This window comes from Hesperophylax consimilis, chromosome 2 (assembly GCF_061612785.1).
Source record: "Hesperophylax consimilis isolate HC1 chromosome 2, BYU_Hcon_1.0, whole genome shotgun sequence".
NCBI lineage: Eukaryota > Metazoa > Arthropoda > Insecta > Trichoptera > Limnephilidae > Hesperophylax > Hesperophylax consimilis.
This window is the reverse complement of record NC_142837.1, coordinates 43,686,856-43,705,467: the sequence shown is the minus strand read 5'-3', so window position 1 is coordinate 43,705,467 and position 18,612 is coordinate 43,686,856. Positions and strand designations below refer to the sequence as shown.

Sequence of the window (18,612 nt, the reverse complement as noted above, 5' to 3'; positions counted from 1 at the left end):
GAAGGAAAGGCAGATTTTATGCTGGCGGTACGGTACTACAGTACAAGGATTTGATCAGAATTCATCTTCCTAAATTTTATCTTCTTCTTCAGAGATTTAAACTGGATTGTTGGTGAACCTTTCAACACTAATTTGTGTCTTATTTTTATAATATCTTCAACTCGTCTAATCTCTAAATAGTATAAAATAAAGTCGCTATCCATGACTGTCTGTTTGTGCGCTTAGTTCTTCTAAATTACGCAACATATTTTAATAGGGGTTTCACTATCATTTAGAGAAATACAATACATGCATATTACATTTATAGAAAGTAGAGAAAAGTTGATGTTTTGTAATCAAGTAGTAAAAAAATATTTTCGGGCGCTTCCATTGCTAACGAAGACTTAACCTTATGAGATACATCAAAATAATGTATTACGGAATTGTATATCTTAAAAAGGTCTACAGAAAAATCAGTAGTTGTATATTTCTATCTCCAAAGGGTAACCCCTAGCAACACCGGGTAGACGTCATCTAGTTAAATATATTTGCAAATACTTTAAAAAGTCAGGCGATATATATATTCAGGAAAATAATATGAATAATATTAGTCTGTTTTTTGGTACTTACTATAAATTTAAACAATTTTCAAGAAAATTTTCCGTAAAAATTGAAAACTTACAATTTTTAACAAAATCACAATATTGTGAAAAATTTCGTGAAAATTAAGACAAATATTGAAGCAAGTCTCTGCCATTATTTGTCTTGGAACATTGAAGAGCGAGCGTATTTTGAAATGTAAATTAATTACTACCTTCGTGTGAATTTTTTTTTGCGAATTATGAGAGATGAAAAAAAAACATTTTACGTTTTACAATATAATTCGTCTCTTTGGAAGTGGAAATTTATAAAGTTATGTTCCTGCACAATGCGCGAAATTATTTAAGTTCAATGAATTTTTAATTTTTAATTTTCAAAAACGGTTACTGATAATTACACGTAGAATGCTTACTGATATCAAATATTGTTAATTTATTAAAAATCTGGTCAAATTAATTATTCGTTTTCCTTGACGATTTTCGTAACTAAATAACAGTACAGCACCAATACGTTATGAGGAAGCCGTAACAGGTGTTCTTAAAAAATAATAATAATTGTACATCTCTTTAGTACATTAATTCGGACAAGACCACCTGCGTTGATCACGTGTTCAGATATATACTGAATGACTAATATTTTGTCTGGAAAATTATCATGTATTCACATTTTTTACAGTATAGTGATGAAAAACCGTACTAATTTTTATCCGGGTATAAATCAAATCAAATATGCGATCAATTAAAACTAATTAATTTTTATCAGGAAGTTTTCTCCGTGTGAACACACGGAGCTAAAATATTGCTAATTTGTTAAGAATATCTTTAAATTATTTGTATTCCTGTTAACAGCGGGATTGTAGGCCATTAACGAATAAATTGATATGTATCCTGATAAACTTAGAAGTAAAATACCAATGTTTTGTAACGAAGTCCCAAACACGCGTTTATAAAAATCCTGGCATTTCGTTATGATATATATTATTACTAAAACAAACGCAGGTGCGTGAATACGTGTTCAAATATTGTGACGAAATTACTAACACTTTATCAGAAAGCAGCATACGGTCCCGGTTTTAACAGGTTTACCAATAATATTTGAAGAAATTTTTACAAAATCATCATTACTCATTTTTCTCCGTGGAAAATCTAAAATCTACAAGCAACATCATGTTATCACGTAGGGTTTTGCTCCAGTGGCGGACTTGGCGGTTGAGAAAAGGGAATAGGGACCAACTGTATTGTGCTGTTATTAAGGATGATTTGATTGTTGATGACTTTGCTGTTAATGTTTTTTTTCATTCCGTAACTCTAGTGATTGCCAACAAAAATTGATAGAACGCACTGTCATAGACAACGAATATGCCGAGTTTCAGCTCCATCAGATGACGGGAAGTGGTTTAATTTTAACTTCGAAGATTGAAAAGTGAAAATATATGTATTTAAAAAAATCCCTTAAGACGATGATAAGACATTTCTTTACATTGTTTCAGACGTTCGAACCAATACAAATATAACAAGCTCTCGATAAAAATATCTAATACTTACGGTAAAAGGACAATGAAGAATTTGGCAAACAAATAACAGACTATAGAAAATTCGAGTCAACAATATAAGGTATCCAAACCAATAATGAACTGATTATTTCCTTTCATTTCTTCCCATTCAGGGTTTCCTCACGTACCTTGTCAAGTATCTAAGGGTTGAGAGGCTTTATAACCAGGGTAAAGTTTATCGATAAAAAAATCAGTAGATTCTTTGTAAGGGTTTGTTTTAGTAAGTACCTACGTGACTTTCGCGATTTTCCGGGACAAACAATTTTTATTTTTTTATTTCATACAATATTTTACATTTCACAGTACAATCCAGTAATGTTGGCCTCACTGGGTGGCTTACCCGTGCAGAGGCCTTCATTTTATAATACAAAAAATATACATAATACATGCATTTTAACTAAAAATATGGATTTAAAATTAAAGTAAAACAAAATTTAAATAAAATGAAATAAAGTTAAAATCTGTATATTTATATTATATGTTATGTGTTTGTGAGTGATGTGTGTTTTATATTGGTTTTGTGTGTTACGTGTAGGTTTTATTATTTTATGTTATGAAATTTTGGTAATATTGTTTTTTTTGTCCTTTAATCCATTTTGTGTCTAAATTTTTTTTTTGTTTTCCTCAATTTTATTTTCAAGACTGTTGAATGCTTTTATAGCGAGGTATTGATAGTGTCTCTGTCCAAAGCTTGTCTTTAACGTCGGAGTTTTTATGTTTTCTTTGTACGTTCGTCTGACTCGTATGTTAGTGATATTTTGTATGTTAAAATTTGGTTATTTTTGGCAAAAATGTAGTTTAGTACAATATGAGCTGTATTTACAGAAATGTGTCATTTTTTAAAAATTGATGTCAGAAATTTAAAACTTTATTGAACAGGAAATGCCACGAAAACCAATAAAATGTCAAGTCTCTCCATTGGTAGAGTAATTAATACGTCAAGATTTCGATGAAAAAATATTAATTTCGGTAGTTTGTCTGACTGTAACTCCGAGGATAATTTAAGAAATTGGAACTGATTGTGTGTAAAATTTACTCGTAATATTTTAACGGAAAATTATTTTTAACATCATTTTCAAAATAGGAACTAACTAACTTCTTTATTCGAACTTGCCAGCGTGGTAGATGAAATACATTTTGTCGTGTTTGGTGACCAGATCTGAATAGCCAGGTACCTTCACAATTCATCTTCTTCTTTCCCACTTCCTACAAGCGACAAAGTAACTACCTGTAATCTGTGATATAAAATTGAACAGAAAATTATTTCAATTGTCATTTTCGAAATTGAAACTAATTGATCAAGAATTCAAAATATGTCGTAATTTTTCACGGGTATGAAACAGCTCGGGTGAAGTCAGGCAGGAATGAATCACTTATTTATGGTTGATAAAATAATTGAAAAACATTCGTAAGAATTCTTCCGCAATCGTCACTAGAATTTCCCAAGTGTTTTTTTTGTTTTTATTTTATGATAAACAAAAATAAATAAACCATTTTTTGTCGATTATCTGAAGATAAGTGTCGAATGAGCAGGTCAGTGCAGATATAATTGGTTTGATCCTTACGTGGAAAAGGAGATTACGGGCAAACGAGGCAGATGGATAAAATGGATAACGAAAACACCACAATGACAAGAGGCAGATAGATGACAGTAATTTAAGAAGAATTAACAATTTTTTTTTAAAATTACATTTCGACAAAATAAAATGTCAAATGAAACACTCTTGAGGGATGGTATCTCTGGCAAGTTCGAATGAATGTTAGTGATTTCCAAAATAAAATAAAAAAACTAGCGTAGACCCATGAAAAATCACCGGTAGTCTGAATTCTTGACAAATAATTTTTAGTTTGTTGTACCATAGGTAGGTACTTTATCGCTTGCATAAATTATTCACATATTCAGTTCCAATGTTGAATATGACACGTAAATACAAAGCTAATTTTAGTTCACTGAACCAGAGTTTCACGGGACAGACGACACAAAATGGAAATAGTTTATTTTTATTTTTATTTAGACACGTATATTTTCAAATGTACTAACATTCGAATGGTTAATTTTTATTCTTTTAAAAGGAAAAATACTTCAATATCCTGTGACTTTTCATGGGTCGACGCATGTAATAAATAACTATTAAGAATTTTAGTAAATAGATTAGCAAGCCCGAGGTCACGGGTTCAAATCCCGGCGTGCGCAAGTAAATTTTATTTGATTCATTTGTGTTATTTCACTATTTACTAATTAAAAATAATATATAGTATATTTGCGTTAAGTTACTGAAAAAATTACTTTGGCCGTGTTTAGTGACCAGATCTGAATAGCCAATTAATTCCCCACCTTCCTCTTCCCCATCTCCTTCCACTCCCTGCTACCTTCAGCCTCACAACATACCCCAATCGGGGATGCCATAGTCTCACTGTCCCCAGATGGTTGGGATCAGTTAGGACTCTTGTGCAGTTACACATAAAAAAACATAATTACACAAGCAAACTGAACAAATTTGTTTTGTCTTTAAAAAAAATCTGCTTCGTACACAGCATTTTCAACTTTATCAATTATCAATTTCTCCGGAAAACAAAAAAAAATTTACGAATGAAACATTTTTAATTGACCTTCATTTTCTCGTAAACTAGGTCACACTCTAATATCTGATGCAACTCAACAGATATCGTGACCCAGATTGATAGAAATACTATACTATCAAGTATTACATATTATTTGACCAAAGAGCTTTTCGAAACGTAAACACAATCTCAGTCAGACTTATGACGATGCACTTAAAGGAATTCTTGAAGAACGTACAAGCAGGGTCGAAACAACCTTAAGAGCGAAGTGCGTGGTGCACTCGGGCGCTCGAACCCAGGAGCGGCTTTCTCAAGTGATATAAATAATTAATTTCAGATTATCTAAAAGTGTACGTATAAAAGTTATTACGGAGATCCCTTTTAGCCATATTTATAGAAAGAGTTCGTGCTATCCCATTTTTTTTTCGGAGACTACGCCGCCTTACGCTTCCTCTCTTTTTAGGGCACACACGAAAGCCGTGAAAATCTCAAATAGATAAATATAAATGTAAACTATGTTATGTGTAGTTTTCTTTTGATTTTTACATAATATTTTGTACACTGATATTTTTTAATGATATATGATGTAAAGTAGTCTTCCGGTGAAGAAGCAACTATTCCAGACATACTGCATGAGTTTTTACACTAACGAACAAGGCGTTATGAACACACTCCGAGTACAGTATTACTACGCACACAGGGCGCTGTTCCACCTCCCTTAGTGATGTTGCGCCTCGTAGATTTTTGCAGAGGGAAGGGTTCATCAGCGCTACCGGAAATCGGACTCTCGTCCAGGCCGTCGCCCTGTGGCAGGGCGCTCCCCTACATCATACATGGAGAATTTCCCCCAAGTGCTAAATATATCAACTATTTTATTTTAAATCTTTTATTCAAATTTATATTACGTAAATCATTTAAATGCATGCTTTTATATGGCAAACAGAGTATTGCACTCACCGATTTATTTAGCTGAATTAATAAATATACATTATTATTTTATATTTTACTATCAAGTATTATTAAGTAGACGTTTAATTTTTTACGCTTAAGCTTAAAAAAATCTAAGTACCTACTTTTATTTTATTAATTTTATTTCGTAGGTCGCTGTAAGACAACCGTAAAGTGTGTAATTTGGCAACTTTATGAGTGATACCATTTTTTGTGTGAATCAATTAAGTCAATTAAGATTTCTTTTATATGAGTTATTCTCGCTGCGGACCTGTGTTTTAGATATCTGCCACAATCGTCCCAGTAATGTATGTGATTATTATTGTTATTATAACCTGTCTCACTTCGAGTGATATTGATATATTGCCGATTAGTTTTATTGACAGGTATTTACCTATTTGATTATCAGCTCACCTGAGAATTATAACGAAATCATGTGTAAATTGAATAATAATGATTGAGAATTCGTTGTGTAAATTCACGATTCTTTCTTCTAACTTGATTTAGGTTCGAGAATTTTCAACAGGATGTGTAGAATATTAGAAAACGTTAGATAAGTGTAAAAATGAATATTTAGAAGAATTTTGTGTCAAAAAATAAATTCGTTTATTCTAATTTTGGTGTTTGTCGCTTAGTCGGTAGACAATAAGTTTAATTCGGGTGTACATGAGGTCGATGGTGCACGTGCACTATCGCTACATTTACGAAGAGCTGTACCAAATTAATCTAACTCACGAAGCTAGTTGTCTACCAATATGCTGATGTACAATCACCTGGATGTACGAGTTTCCCAAAACCGCTGACGAAGCGGTCGAGTTCAACAGAGGGCGTTCGAGCGTCCCCTACTTCTTCCACCATTAAAACTACTTTCCAATCACTCCTGGCACTAATAAGAACATACTTTGGAATGTTGAGTGAAATGGGATGAACGGTATAAAACATTAATTTTAATATAAATAAGATGTGGGAATCAGGCTATGGTTGTGGCCCCATAGTTTGCTGAAGATGCTTAGCCGGCTGGAAATATCCTAGATTACGTTGAGTGTATTTATTGACTGAATAAAATCAATTGCCTAGCTACTGAATTATATTACTTAAGTAGCAAAAAATTGAGTGGGTAGCGGATACTATCTCTACCTTACCGGTACATTACTTTTTTCTACGTGAAAACGTCTTTCGTTCTTCACTAGGAATAACACAAGTGAAAAATGAAAGCCACTTTTCCACGAATGTATTTATTTTATTTTGGCGAATCTTCCACTAACATTAAATTGAGATAAAGGTGGTGAAATATAATTCCTGTTTTTTTTTCGGAATAACTTTATTGAGTAAAACCTCAAATTGTAATATTTAATTATTGAAGACAATATTAGCGATTTCTAAACGAAAATCTGAAACAGATAAATCAGAAAAGGATACGGTCACATCTAGGACTCGAACCCAGGACCCTTGTCTTTCCGGGACAAAAAAAATGAAGACAATGTTGGTAATTCTTATTCGAAGTATGACACAGTTAAAAGTGACCGAGGGGGATAGGGTCCCATTAGCTCAGTTGGTATATGCGGGGAAATAAGGATGCAGGGTACTACAATTTATTTAATTATTCACGCCCTCTTGAGTTTTTATATGGTAATACATGTTTTTGTTACATTCACTGAAGAAATACTATTTTTATATCTATTTTTTTGTCGGCTGCGACCAAAGTGAGTACAGATTTTTCGTAATTTTGGTAAAATTTATGAAACATTTTGAAATGTCGAAATGTCTTTTCTAAACAGATTATGAATTCACTCGCCAGTCTGGGTCTTGGAGTGGAAAAGTCTTAAAATACTTAATTGTATTATGGCACGTGGTATGATGGGTCGTTTACTGTGTTCATTATATATCATTATGGTCTGCAGAGTCTACAGAGATATTGAAATTATAATGTGCGTTTTATCTACGTAGATTGTTTTTCGTAATGCGAGATCATTTACTAACGGAATCGCAGTACAGAGAACGTATGAAGCTCTTGCTTGCAGTATCTTAGGAAAAAGCTACATTATTTGGGCTTCTTCTGGAAAAAACATATCCTAGAAATAGAAAAGAACAAAAGAGGTTTGTGCGTTACTTATATATGAGAGAATATACGCACTGTCCATTCCTGTATTCATCATTATTCTTAACATGAATGCTCGTTTTCAACACCTTAAAATACAAAAATATTTGTTGGTATACAGTTTATATTAGTTTAACTATTCTCTGTAACTGAACTAAATCCACTTAAACCACTTAAAACCTATTCGAGATGGAACGAGCCATGTCAAGTGTCATGTTAGAGCGGCGTATCATACGACTAAGTATTATATCTGTCTACACTAGCGAGACGGTGATCTCATACGGTAAAATGATACACAATATATGTGGACCAGGCTTTCGGGTTAGGTAGCTTAAGTTCCGAATACTTTATTGAAAGCTAAAGGTAACGAATTTACGAATTCCTTTATCACTATTACGTTGTTAGCCCTAGAGCCCAGATAGATAGCTATATATAATCATGCAATTTAAATTAAGGCTTTTGCAGCAAACATCAGGAGATACGTATGTAACAGGGTGTGAGAATCTACATAAATGTACTGTCGCTCTATCTAAAGTTAGAGATAGAGCGAGAAATGACTGTTGGATCGGTTTATAATTTGAATAATAATAAGTGTTTTATTATCTTTTTTTTGTAACAAATAGATATAATGATATCCTCACTGGGATCTCCCGTGCTGAGGATTTCATTTACATATTATAAGAAAATTAATATTAGGACAAAGTTACATATGAATTTAATTATGAACATATATCATGTTGTATAAATTTTTTTTTAAATAATTTTAAAATAAGTAAGATAGTGTTTTTTGGTATAGTTCAGTTGATTCTGTTTTAGTCTGTGTTTGATATCAGTACATTTTCTATTTCAGATCTCCCTATATTAAGTATCCAGATTTAAATGTTATAATGTTGAGCTTTTTGAGTGAGAGTGGTATTTTATTGTAGAGATTAATACTTTGATATAAGAAGCTTTTTTGCCCAAAAGTTGTATTAGTATATGAATACATTTCTTGTGGTAAAATCGTCGTATGAAAAATGTGGGGATTCGGAAAGAATGCAAGGAAATGTAAGCGTAATGAACAAGATTAAAAAAGGGATGCTTAGATGGTTTGGGCATACTTGGGTCTAGCAATATCATGAATCATAAAAACAGAAGGGTAGATATAAGGGTGGGCAGAGATGTGCAAAATGGGTACCCAAAACCATTTGAAATGCAAAATGGAAATGGGTCAAAACTTTTCCATTTGAAAATGCAAAATGGTTTTTAGAAAAGTCAAATGCAAAATGCAAAATACCTATTTTCAAAATGCATTGAAAATGCAAAATGGTTTCTCAGGTCAAACAATTAAAATAATTATAGAATTTTTAAACAATTTTGTCATTTAATAATGGACATCAATGTAGAACAAACATATTACATGATGGTAAATCCAAAAACACCACGACTACAGATTACTATTGACAGACTAATGTTGCCAATGTAAAAACATAGAAACTGCTATCTAACATTTGATATTACAGCGTCATGGCCCCATGTTCAGTATTTGAATCAGTATTTTTTGTAATGGTATCACTCAATTGCCAGGGCTCCTACCAGGGAGCAACTTGACAAATGTAAATTATCTCTTATAGCGAGGTTGAGGACCGACTTATGAAAAAAATATGAGTGGAGATAGTAGGAAGAATGTTGCGAAAAAGCATTTAAAATGGAAAATGCATTGAGAAAAGCATTTAAAATGCAAAATGCAAAATGGTTTTTAGAAAGGCATTTAAAATGCAAAATAGAAAATACCCATTTTGAATTTCCATTTGAAATGGATTTATTTGAAATAAAGCACATCTCTGAGGGTGGGTATGTATGAATACGAATGAAGCAAGGTGTGTGTTAAGATCGAGTTGTTTGTACTCGTATGTCCATTCTCTCTGCATTCATATTCTCACATATTGAGAGTGAAATAATGATATTAACGCAATTAATATAACTTACAGTGAATTATGACGTGTAGTTCTTGTGGCAAGTTGTGACGTTTTCCGGGAAATTGGTCGTATTTAATATGATAGCTGGCGATAGTAACTTCATTAGTTAATGTTCGCTAAGTGAGCGGCATCATGTTTCAGGTTTTTACCAATTATCAACTATAAGTACTTAGTACCGACGTATTTCACACCATCGTTAATCTAAATAAGGTCTCCCACTGCGATGTCATTTTAATTTCCCCTTTATTAAACGGTTTACGCATTGTAATGTACGCTCTATTTAATGTGTTTTTTTGCGTTAAGATCAAAAGAAAATATGATGGGATTTTGTGTCCGCTTGACGAAGAGTTTTAAAATGAACATTGACTCCCTCCTTGCTGTTATGTGAAAACGTGCTAAAATGATTGCGTAACCTTAGTAAGTAAAAAGCACTTACCATAGTAGCGATGAGTCGTTCATGATTGATCCGCACAATTGAGCTAGATCTTTTTGATGAGCCGCATTTGTACGGCTCCCGGTAAACCGTACAACGGTTCAATTGAACAGTTACCTTATCGTTATTACATCCTCGGAGACGTGAGCGGCATCTGACACCTACTAATTACGAAGCATTTTATTTTTGTGGTGGTAGAAGGAGGCGTACCGGTACCAAGAGTAGGAGTATCGGGGGAGCCATATCAAGGGAACCGTATCGTACGAACGCAGTATGTATTCTCATTTTCCATACGTTCCAAGCTCACGGTTCCCGTTCAATTGAGTCGACTATTTTAGCCGTACGAAAATATTGAGCTGGTACCGTGCCTCCCGCTCTTAATAAAATGAGTCATGATCTATCGATATACCACACTGCACACATTATGATTTGAGAACCTAACTTAACCTAAGATAGCGTAAACTTCGTAAATAAAGTACCTACAACCTGCACCGCCCACACTTTCGTTTGACATCGACTGTACAAGAGGAGAACTCGTTAACAGCTGATGTTGGATTCATGAAAACGGGTCATTTCTTCAACTCGTTTGGTGTAAGTTGACTCGTACGTGGAACAAACTATCGGCATCTATTTTTCCTTATTCATATAATCTGGGCCTCTTCGCGACCAACATTAATAAATCCTTTCCTACAGCGCATACCTTAACCCGCTTCACAACGCTGCCCAACTGTATGGCGATATAGTTCCCCTGTCTATACACCTTATAGTCAATGGCGCTCTTATGAGGTTCACATAAAATTAAAAAAGAACAATACGACGTATTTAAAAAAAATAAAGTTATGTGTCTAAACTCCATAGCTCACGATGGAAATGATGTTTTGTGCTGAAAATAGTTGTATAAGCTTAAAATTTTCAGACAGAAAAATCTGTGCCAATTTCGCTACGCCAGAGTTCATCGTTCATCATTTTGCTGCTTCAAGGAAACAGATAATTTGTTGTGTCTGATGATGGACACTGTAATGCTGTCCAAAACGTTGACTAAATGAGGTACAGCAACACGGCAGAATACCCTGATAATAAATTACTATAAAAATGTTGGTAAGTTTCCGAAAATCTTAAATTATATCAGATTCTTTGTGGTTATAATGAAGATGTATAAATTTAACGGCAAAAAAGTGTATTACTCTGTGTTTTGTATTAAACTTTTTGTCTACCCGTATTACTGTTTGCTTTATATTTCATCTTTTATAAAACTATAGATATTATCAGAGATGATACGCAATATGTCTCTTTGACTTTTCCAATAACATAACAAAATAGGAGTTGGCTACCACATAGACAAAACAATATTGTTGTTATTGAGTATATATGTATATATTATAAATAGGAGTTACACATTTTTTACTGAGAAAGACAGGATGCATAGCAGTATAAATAGGACGTACGTTGTCCATTGTGTCTCTCTGGTCTTGGATTTCAACGGAACAATAAACTTGCATTGTACCTACGTGTCATTATTATCTCGAAGACTAAATCTGAGTAATTCGTCGTTCACGACTTACAATTACTACATTTACTGTGCTTAGACAGTCCACTAAGGATATCATATTAAGAACTTTAAAATTCTATCTATTTTGCCTTGGTCAAATCTTGACTTTCTCGTAACATAGTATGATAAGGATCATGTTTGTTCCTTAAAGTTATCCATACAAAAAATCCGTTATCCATCCAACTCACTTTATAAGAAATCTAACGTAATGTGTATAAAACATCTGTATATCGCTCAAATACTTCGATGATTTTTTTTATAAATATCAAATTTGAAGATAAAACACAACAAACGCTTGCAACTAGAATTGGCTCTGCATTGAACTTTGTGGCGGTACATACTTAAACTTATTTTGGTCAAAGAAACTATTTATATCATGCTCCAGTTATGTTTAATATTATTTAAGATCACATTAAGTCTACCAATCCACCTGTTATATTTAAAACGTTTATCAAGATATTTGTGTTGACAGAGTATTGCCGTAATATTTTTTCATCCTTTGTCCTGTCTTAAATAAAAAGATTTCTCAGTTTTTAGAAAAAGTCCCATTTTCTAAAAACTGAGCGTCACCCTATCCGTCTTTATTATTTACTTTGTTTCTTCTTGGGAATTGATGATTGTTTATGGTTCAAATATTGTTACAAAATACCAATCTGACTACTGATGAAACATATTTTTTTTATTTTTTTAGAAATGTTTTGTAATTTTAATCTACCGTAATTTTTTAAAATCTACCGAAATTTTGAAAATACATCGAAGGCAGCGAAGAGATTCTGATCGAAGGGAAATATTTCAATTAATTATAAAAGAAAGTAATAAAATATAATAAATAATAAATAATAATAACAAGAATATTAAGGCGATGCCATACGTAGTAAAGTGCTTTAAAGTTCAAAATCTCCTACTCACGAACCCATTTTCGGTTATGATTTTATAGTATAATATGGAAAATTAAGATATTTATAAAATGATCGAAAAAAAAAAATTTATGCCTGAACATCCACAAAATAAAATAAAAGGCAGTTTTTGGCCATGTTTTTTTCTTGCATAAATCAAAACAGCCGGTTTGTTAAGCGAAAATTTATACCTTATCGCCATCTACGTAAGGGTTATTATTGATAGCGGCTCAATTTAAAATACTACACGACGTAGTGCATCGCCATAAAAAGAAGAAAAAAAAAACAAAAGACTACAGAATTTTTTTTTTGAAATAATAACAAATATTTATTTATTAAAAAAAGACAAACGTAAACGGGTTACGAATAACCTGAAAATATTTGGAAATCTCCTACTACCACCACAGTAAGCGTAAAATGTTACTTGTGTTGTGATTGAGGAGTCAGCCGAGGAATTGATCACACTACGCCTGGGTGGGACCCAAACAAGATGCCAACTCGGCCACTGACCAGCCGAGTTGGCATCTTATAGTTGTTTTAGGTGTTTTTTTAATTTACAATAATAATAATTCAATAAATTATTGCAACGCTGTTTAATTATTGATCGCTGAATAGATAATACACACCAGAAATGCCTTCCATATAGATTTGAATGGAAACCGATGTCGCAACTTAGTACTTTTAGCTCTAGATTGTTTAGAACGTGCATTGCATTGATTTCGCTCTAGTTTAGAAGGTCCCCAGTGTTGCCCGGGCTTTTCGTCGAATTTTTTGAAATATAATATAGTTAGTGACGTTTCACTTGTTTGAAGTTCATTTGTGCAAAATTTCATCAATCTTGGAATAAAACTGTGGATTTAAAAAAAACAAAGCCACGCCGTCAGCCCACGACATTATTATTTATATGTATATAGATAAAGACAGTTAAATATAAGATAGATGATAGATATTAGAAAGATAGAAGATAAGACACAAAATAAACGGAAGGTAGATATATGATAGATAGACGATAGACATAAGATAGATAGAAGAAAGATTTATGATAGTTAGAACATAGAACATAAAGTTAAATAACTAAAATAATAGTAAAAAAACAGGTGGAAGATAGATAAAACAGAGATAGATTACAACATATTCACAGTTTCTAGTTTTGTCCGCTAGGGGCATTGTTCACTTTTGTGGCAAGCTAACGCTGTTCATAAATCGAATAAGAAAAATTTATTTCATAACACTGCGAAATTCGCCAAAACATCTTTGTATTTATTTTCAATATTTTCACGGTTAATTAATTCATCTAAGGTAATACATAATAATTATTACGATAAATGCAGAAGAAATCGGATAATTCAGGTGAAATCACCAGTGTGGTAATGCCATGGTCAAATATTTTTTTTCACTCAATAAAATCGTTGAAAATCGACGTTTTCCTGAAATTTCAATATTATTTCAAGGTGCAGTCAATGTTAAAATTCGTTCTTGTTCTGTGATATATTATATCGCTCAAACTGATAAGTGAAACTGCAAAGTAAGGTGGAAATAACGATGGTAATTTCTGCAAAACGTTAACGTAAATATACGCAGTGTGAGAAACACATTTAACTAATTATACATACGATGAAGAGAACATCACGATGAAGAGAACATTGTTTCCCAAACATATTATTTATATCTAGTAAAGTGGTGTTCCTAAATAAAGTAATTCAAGTTTAATTATTTAATTTTGACATTAAAAAGTAAACATTTAACTTTAGAAGAATTACTATTATTCGATTTTTTTTTCTAATGAAAAATCACTTCACATACTGTGTTTTTGTCATACATTGTACAAAGACTATACAGGCATAACACCCCAAAAACAAACAAAAAAAAAAGACTATACAATTTATTTTGCGAATTATTACTAAAAAAATGTCTCGGAACATCGCATTTTGGCAGACTGGCGCATGCGCTGTCCGCCCGTTTTACCGGCAATATGAATAATTTGACAGTTTTGACTTGTGGTTCGAGAAGTGTGATTCAAAGCATTTTTTTTCTTCATAATTTCGATTTTAATGACCAATCAACTATTGTATGATTCAATAGGTTTACTATTATCTGTGTTATTTTAGTCAGTTTACTACATTAACTTATGTCAGTTTGTGTGAAAAAGCTAGGTTGTTGCAGAGATTTTATTTTATATTGGACTGTTTTCGCTTGAATACGAATTTAAAAAAAGTGTTGTTTTTTATTAACATAAATATCTTGTACACGTTTAGTTATATTCAAATTTAAAAAAAAATAAGCGTTTATATTGTGCCAAAATGTATCGAATATATCAGATTTTTTTTGGTTATTTTTTTCTCTGGGAATTATTATTTTGATTTTTAATTGTATGAACGAGATAAAAAGTCAAGTGACAGCTTTCTTAAAAACTCTTTAGTTAAAGTACTGTGAAGAATTTTAATTTCTCTGAAATTTTGCGATGTTTTGATCAAAAATGCTTATTATAAGAATCTTTTCAATTTTTTTCACTTGTGAACTTAAAATATTGCACTTTTAAATATTAAAATATATTTCAAATACAAAATTCTTAAAGGCAAATTATCTATTTATAAAACGGTATTTGTTTTTTACGACTTCTTTAAAATGAAGAAATATTTATATTAATAGAACATTGGGAAAACTGGGGACATTGGGAACCTTGGAAAAATTCCGAAATTCGATGAGAAATAATAATTTTTATTTCAATTTTATACAACAGATAGACAACCCCCTCTGTCTGGATAAACAATGTACACATCTTATGTTTCATTCCCTGAAACATATTAATGTCAGCTTCCATTTAGTTTTCAGTTAGTAAGATTTGCGCATACACGGTTGTTTATCAATTGAATAAAATTTTCACCATATTTTTTAGTAAGACTGATATTGTATGGTAATTTATCGTCATACACACCTTAGTAATAAAATTATTAAGAAAACTTGTTGATAAACTGTTTTGTCAGTGTATTAGTTTTTATGTATAGCCAGCGAAAAATGTTAATTCCAATTTTGAAAAAATACAATAAAATTTGAATTAATTGAACGTGAATAATTTCACGCAGGAATGACGCACATCACGGACAGGCGAAATTAATATGTTTGATGAAGAATAAAAAAACATAAAGCGTTACTGAGAAACAGTTTTTAAGTAATCAATAAACAAGGGACAACTCGTCACGATCATCGAAGTAAGTTTTTGCAGTAAAGTTTATTGAATTCATTTTCAATCTCAAAGAATTTTTACTTTTCTGAATTCAAATAACAAACTTGAAACATGCTGTATTAAGCATTGCACACGTTTGTAAACTGTCACTGTTTTTGTTTCAAATTTCACTTCGGTACCTATATTTGTTTCTTGGTTTTACGGTTACTAGACTCGACCTTATCACAAAAACGTGAACAATAGTCACGCCAATCAAATATTTTATTTCACACTATTAATGTTTCCTGGAATATTTCGCTGAAAAAATACTTGCCTTCGTACATAATTTGACTGAATGAATTTACCAACAAAAGACGCATAAAGCAAATGGAAAGTATTCTCAACGGTATTCAAATAATACATAGTTATTTGGAATCATCTAGAGCAGAGGTTCCCAAAGTGGTCTATATAGACCCCCAGGGGTCGATAACGGCTTGGTGGGGGTCTATGTCAGCGAGAAAAAAAATTGGGGGTCCACGAGATTCAAGTGGGGGTACATACGAGCGGACCCCCATTTACCTTAAGTCAACATTTAGGAGTTCCGTAGAAGACACAATACACCTAATACAAATAACACAGTTTACGTAATACTAATAATAGACTGAGAAATTACTTATTTGATATTTGTATTTTTATATTTCGTAAAGTTGTTTATTTAGGTATATAAATAAAATTATACGTTCCTTTTCTCGTCAGTACTAATATATGGAAGCAAAACATTGCACATCGGAAACCGCGAATTTTCCTAGATTCCCCAACTTGTTTTTGAAAAACGTCCAGGGTAATAATGACGTTTAACATTTAAATGTACTCCACACAGACTTCAAAACTAAGTTTGAACACATTTTGACGGTGGAAGTAGAATGTTGAAGAATCGGATGTCATATGACAAGAATAACTGATCGGAATAAGCGCTAACAAGATACAGAAAGAAATTCCCGTTGCTTATCCTGCTCCATTTTCATTTGGTGTAATACCTCACAAGGGCGCCCCTGTCTGCACAATGTAAAGACAGAGGAACTATACCACCACCCGGTTGTTGGATAGGCAAGGGAAGGAATCTTCTTACGAAAAAAAGAAATGATTTTCACATGGGACGTTAATAGTTTTAGGAAAATTCAATATTCGGCAGGCAGGGGGTCTACGAAAAAATATATATTTGACAAGTGGTCTACGGGGCAAAAAAGTTTGGGAACCCTGATCTAGAGGATATAAAGGGTAGTTTTAGGGAATTTGTAGAGGATTTTATTGTGTATTTTGTTTTTTATTGGATTACCTATACGTATTGTTTACATTGTACGTTTATTTCTTTTTGATTCCATTGCCTTTTAAAACGTAATTTCTCTGCCATCGATAGTTCGTTTTGTTTTTACTACTACCACATCATTTCGTAAATGTTTTATTTTATATTATGGCGTACGAATCCATAATTGGACCAAGACACTAGATAGTCTCTTTACTTTAATATCTTAAAATATAATATCATCTTAGTAGTTTTAGATTTCACAAACTTCTCAGGAATCCGTAAAAGAACAGCAACAGTAAAATTGACTAAATCACACACACGAAAAACTCTATTTCGACGAAGAGTCACGAAGTATCTTTTTTAATGTAACACCTCACAAGGGCGCCCCCTTTGCACATTGTAAATACGGGGGAATTATGTCGCTAACCAGTGGGACAGCGTTGTGAGCGAGTTATGGTAGGGGTTGTAGGAAGAGAGTTATTAATGCAGGTCTCGAACAGGCCCGGATTGTTGAAAAGAGGAAAAACAGACGTAGCTCGTTCTGACATACACAAAAAACGAGTAGAAGAAATGACTCGCTCTCCTGAAGTCAATATCAAAAGGGAACGGGTGTTCTGTTCGTGTCCGTTGAGTTTTACGTACGTCTATAATTTAATACTGTAATTATCATCTTATTAGGGAAAGGAACCAACCGCAAACGTTCGTTACTTTCCCAAGATTCGTATTTCGGCTCACAATTGTATTTGCGTCATTAGAAGAAGTAGGTATGTATAAACAAGAATTCACCACAAAATTCATTAAACTCTGTGCAGTTAAGAAAAGCGAGGAGTGACATTAAATGAATCGTTTAAAAACCAAAATCTTACCTTTTCTTTGATCTCTCCGTGCAGTTCTCCCAAGCTGGGTCTCTTCAGCGCTCTCCTGGAATTCCTGTAGTTGTCCAGTCTCGGCAGGGCCTCCCTGGTCATCTGCGCCAGAGACCTCTTCCTCCTTGCCATGCCCTCTGGATCTCCCCACATCCCCGGGGTGATAGCATCCAATTGCTGGCCCTCCCGCAAGGGAGACAGCAAAATACTGGTGGACTTGCCCAACGCGCCCGCAACATTGCCTCTGTCATCTACTGCTTCTACCTTCGTCACACTGAAGCGTCCTTCTAGATTAGTATCAGACATTTTGATATCTATATTTTTTCAAATTGAGTAAACACTTGTTAATTAATTGACTGTTTTACGATGACCAGAAGAAGATACGAAAGAGCCAGTTTTGCACTAAGAGAGTTAAACTTTCTTCAAATTGTTGAAAATTCGATTGAGCACTTATTTTATAAACATCTCTATGATTGTTATTTTAAATTTATGATTTATTTATTATTTATAACTGACAATTTCCACCTAATTGTCTACGAACGAACTGTTTTCTAGACCTCATTATCGCGGTGGCACTAAGCAATTTGTGTTACAAGAACAGTTTTGTTTATCAATCGCTTCACAACAATTCACCACTTCTGATTGCATTTATCACAATTGAACTATTTCAATCCTTGAGCGCCTTACCTGAAACAAACATAT

General features: G+C 32.8%; 1 protein-coding gene across 1 annotated transcript in view; it reads right to left on the bottom strand.

Annotated features, from left to right (window-relative positions):
• NKCC (sodium potassium chloride cotransporter) overlaps window positions 1-18,216 on the bottom strand; it is an 86,091-nt gene extending 67,875 nt beyond the window's left edge. The window contains exon 1 of the mRNA XM_089644166.1: window positions 17,911-18,216. Within this exon, the coding sequence (XP_089500292.1) occupies window positions 17,911-18,216 (306 nt within the window). The remainder of the gene's footprint in view (window positions 1-17,910) is intronic.
• Window positions 18,217-18,612: the final 396 nt, after the last annotated feature.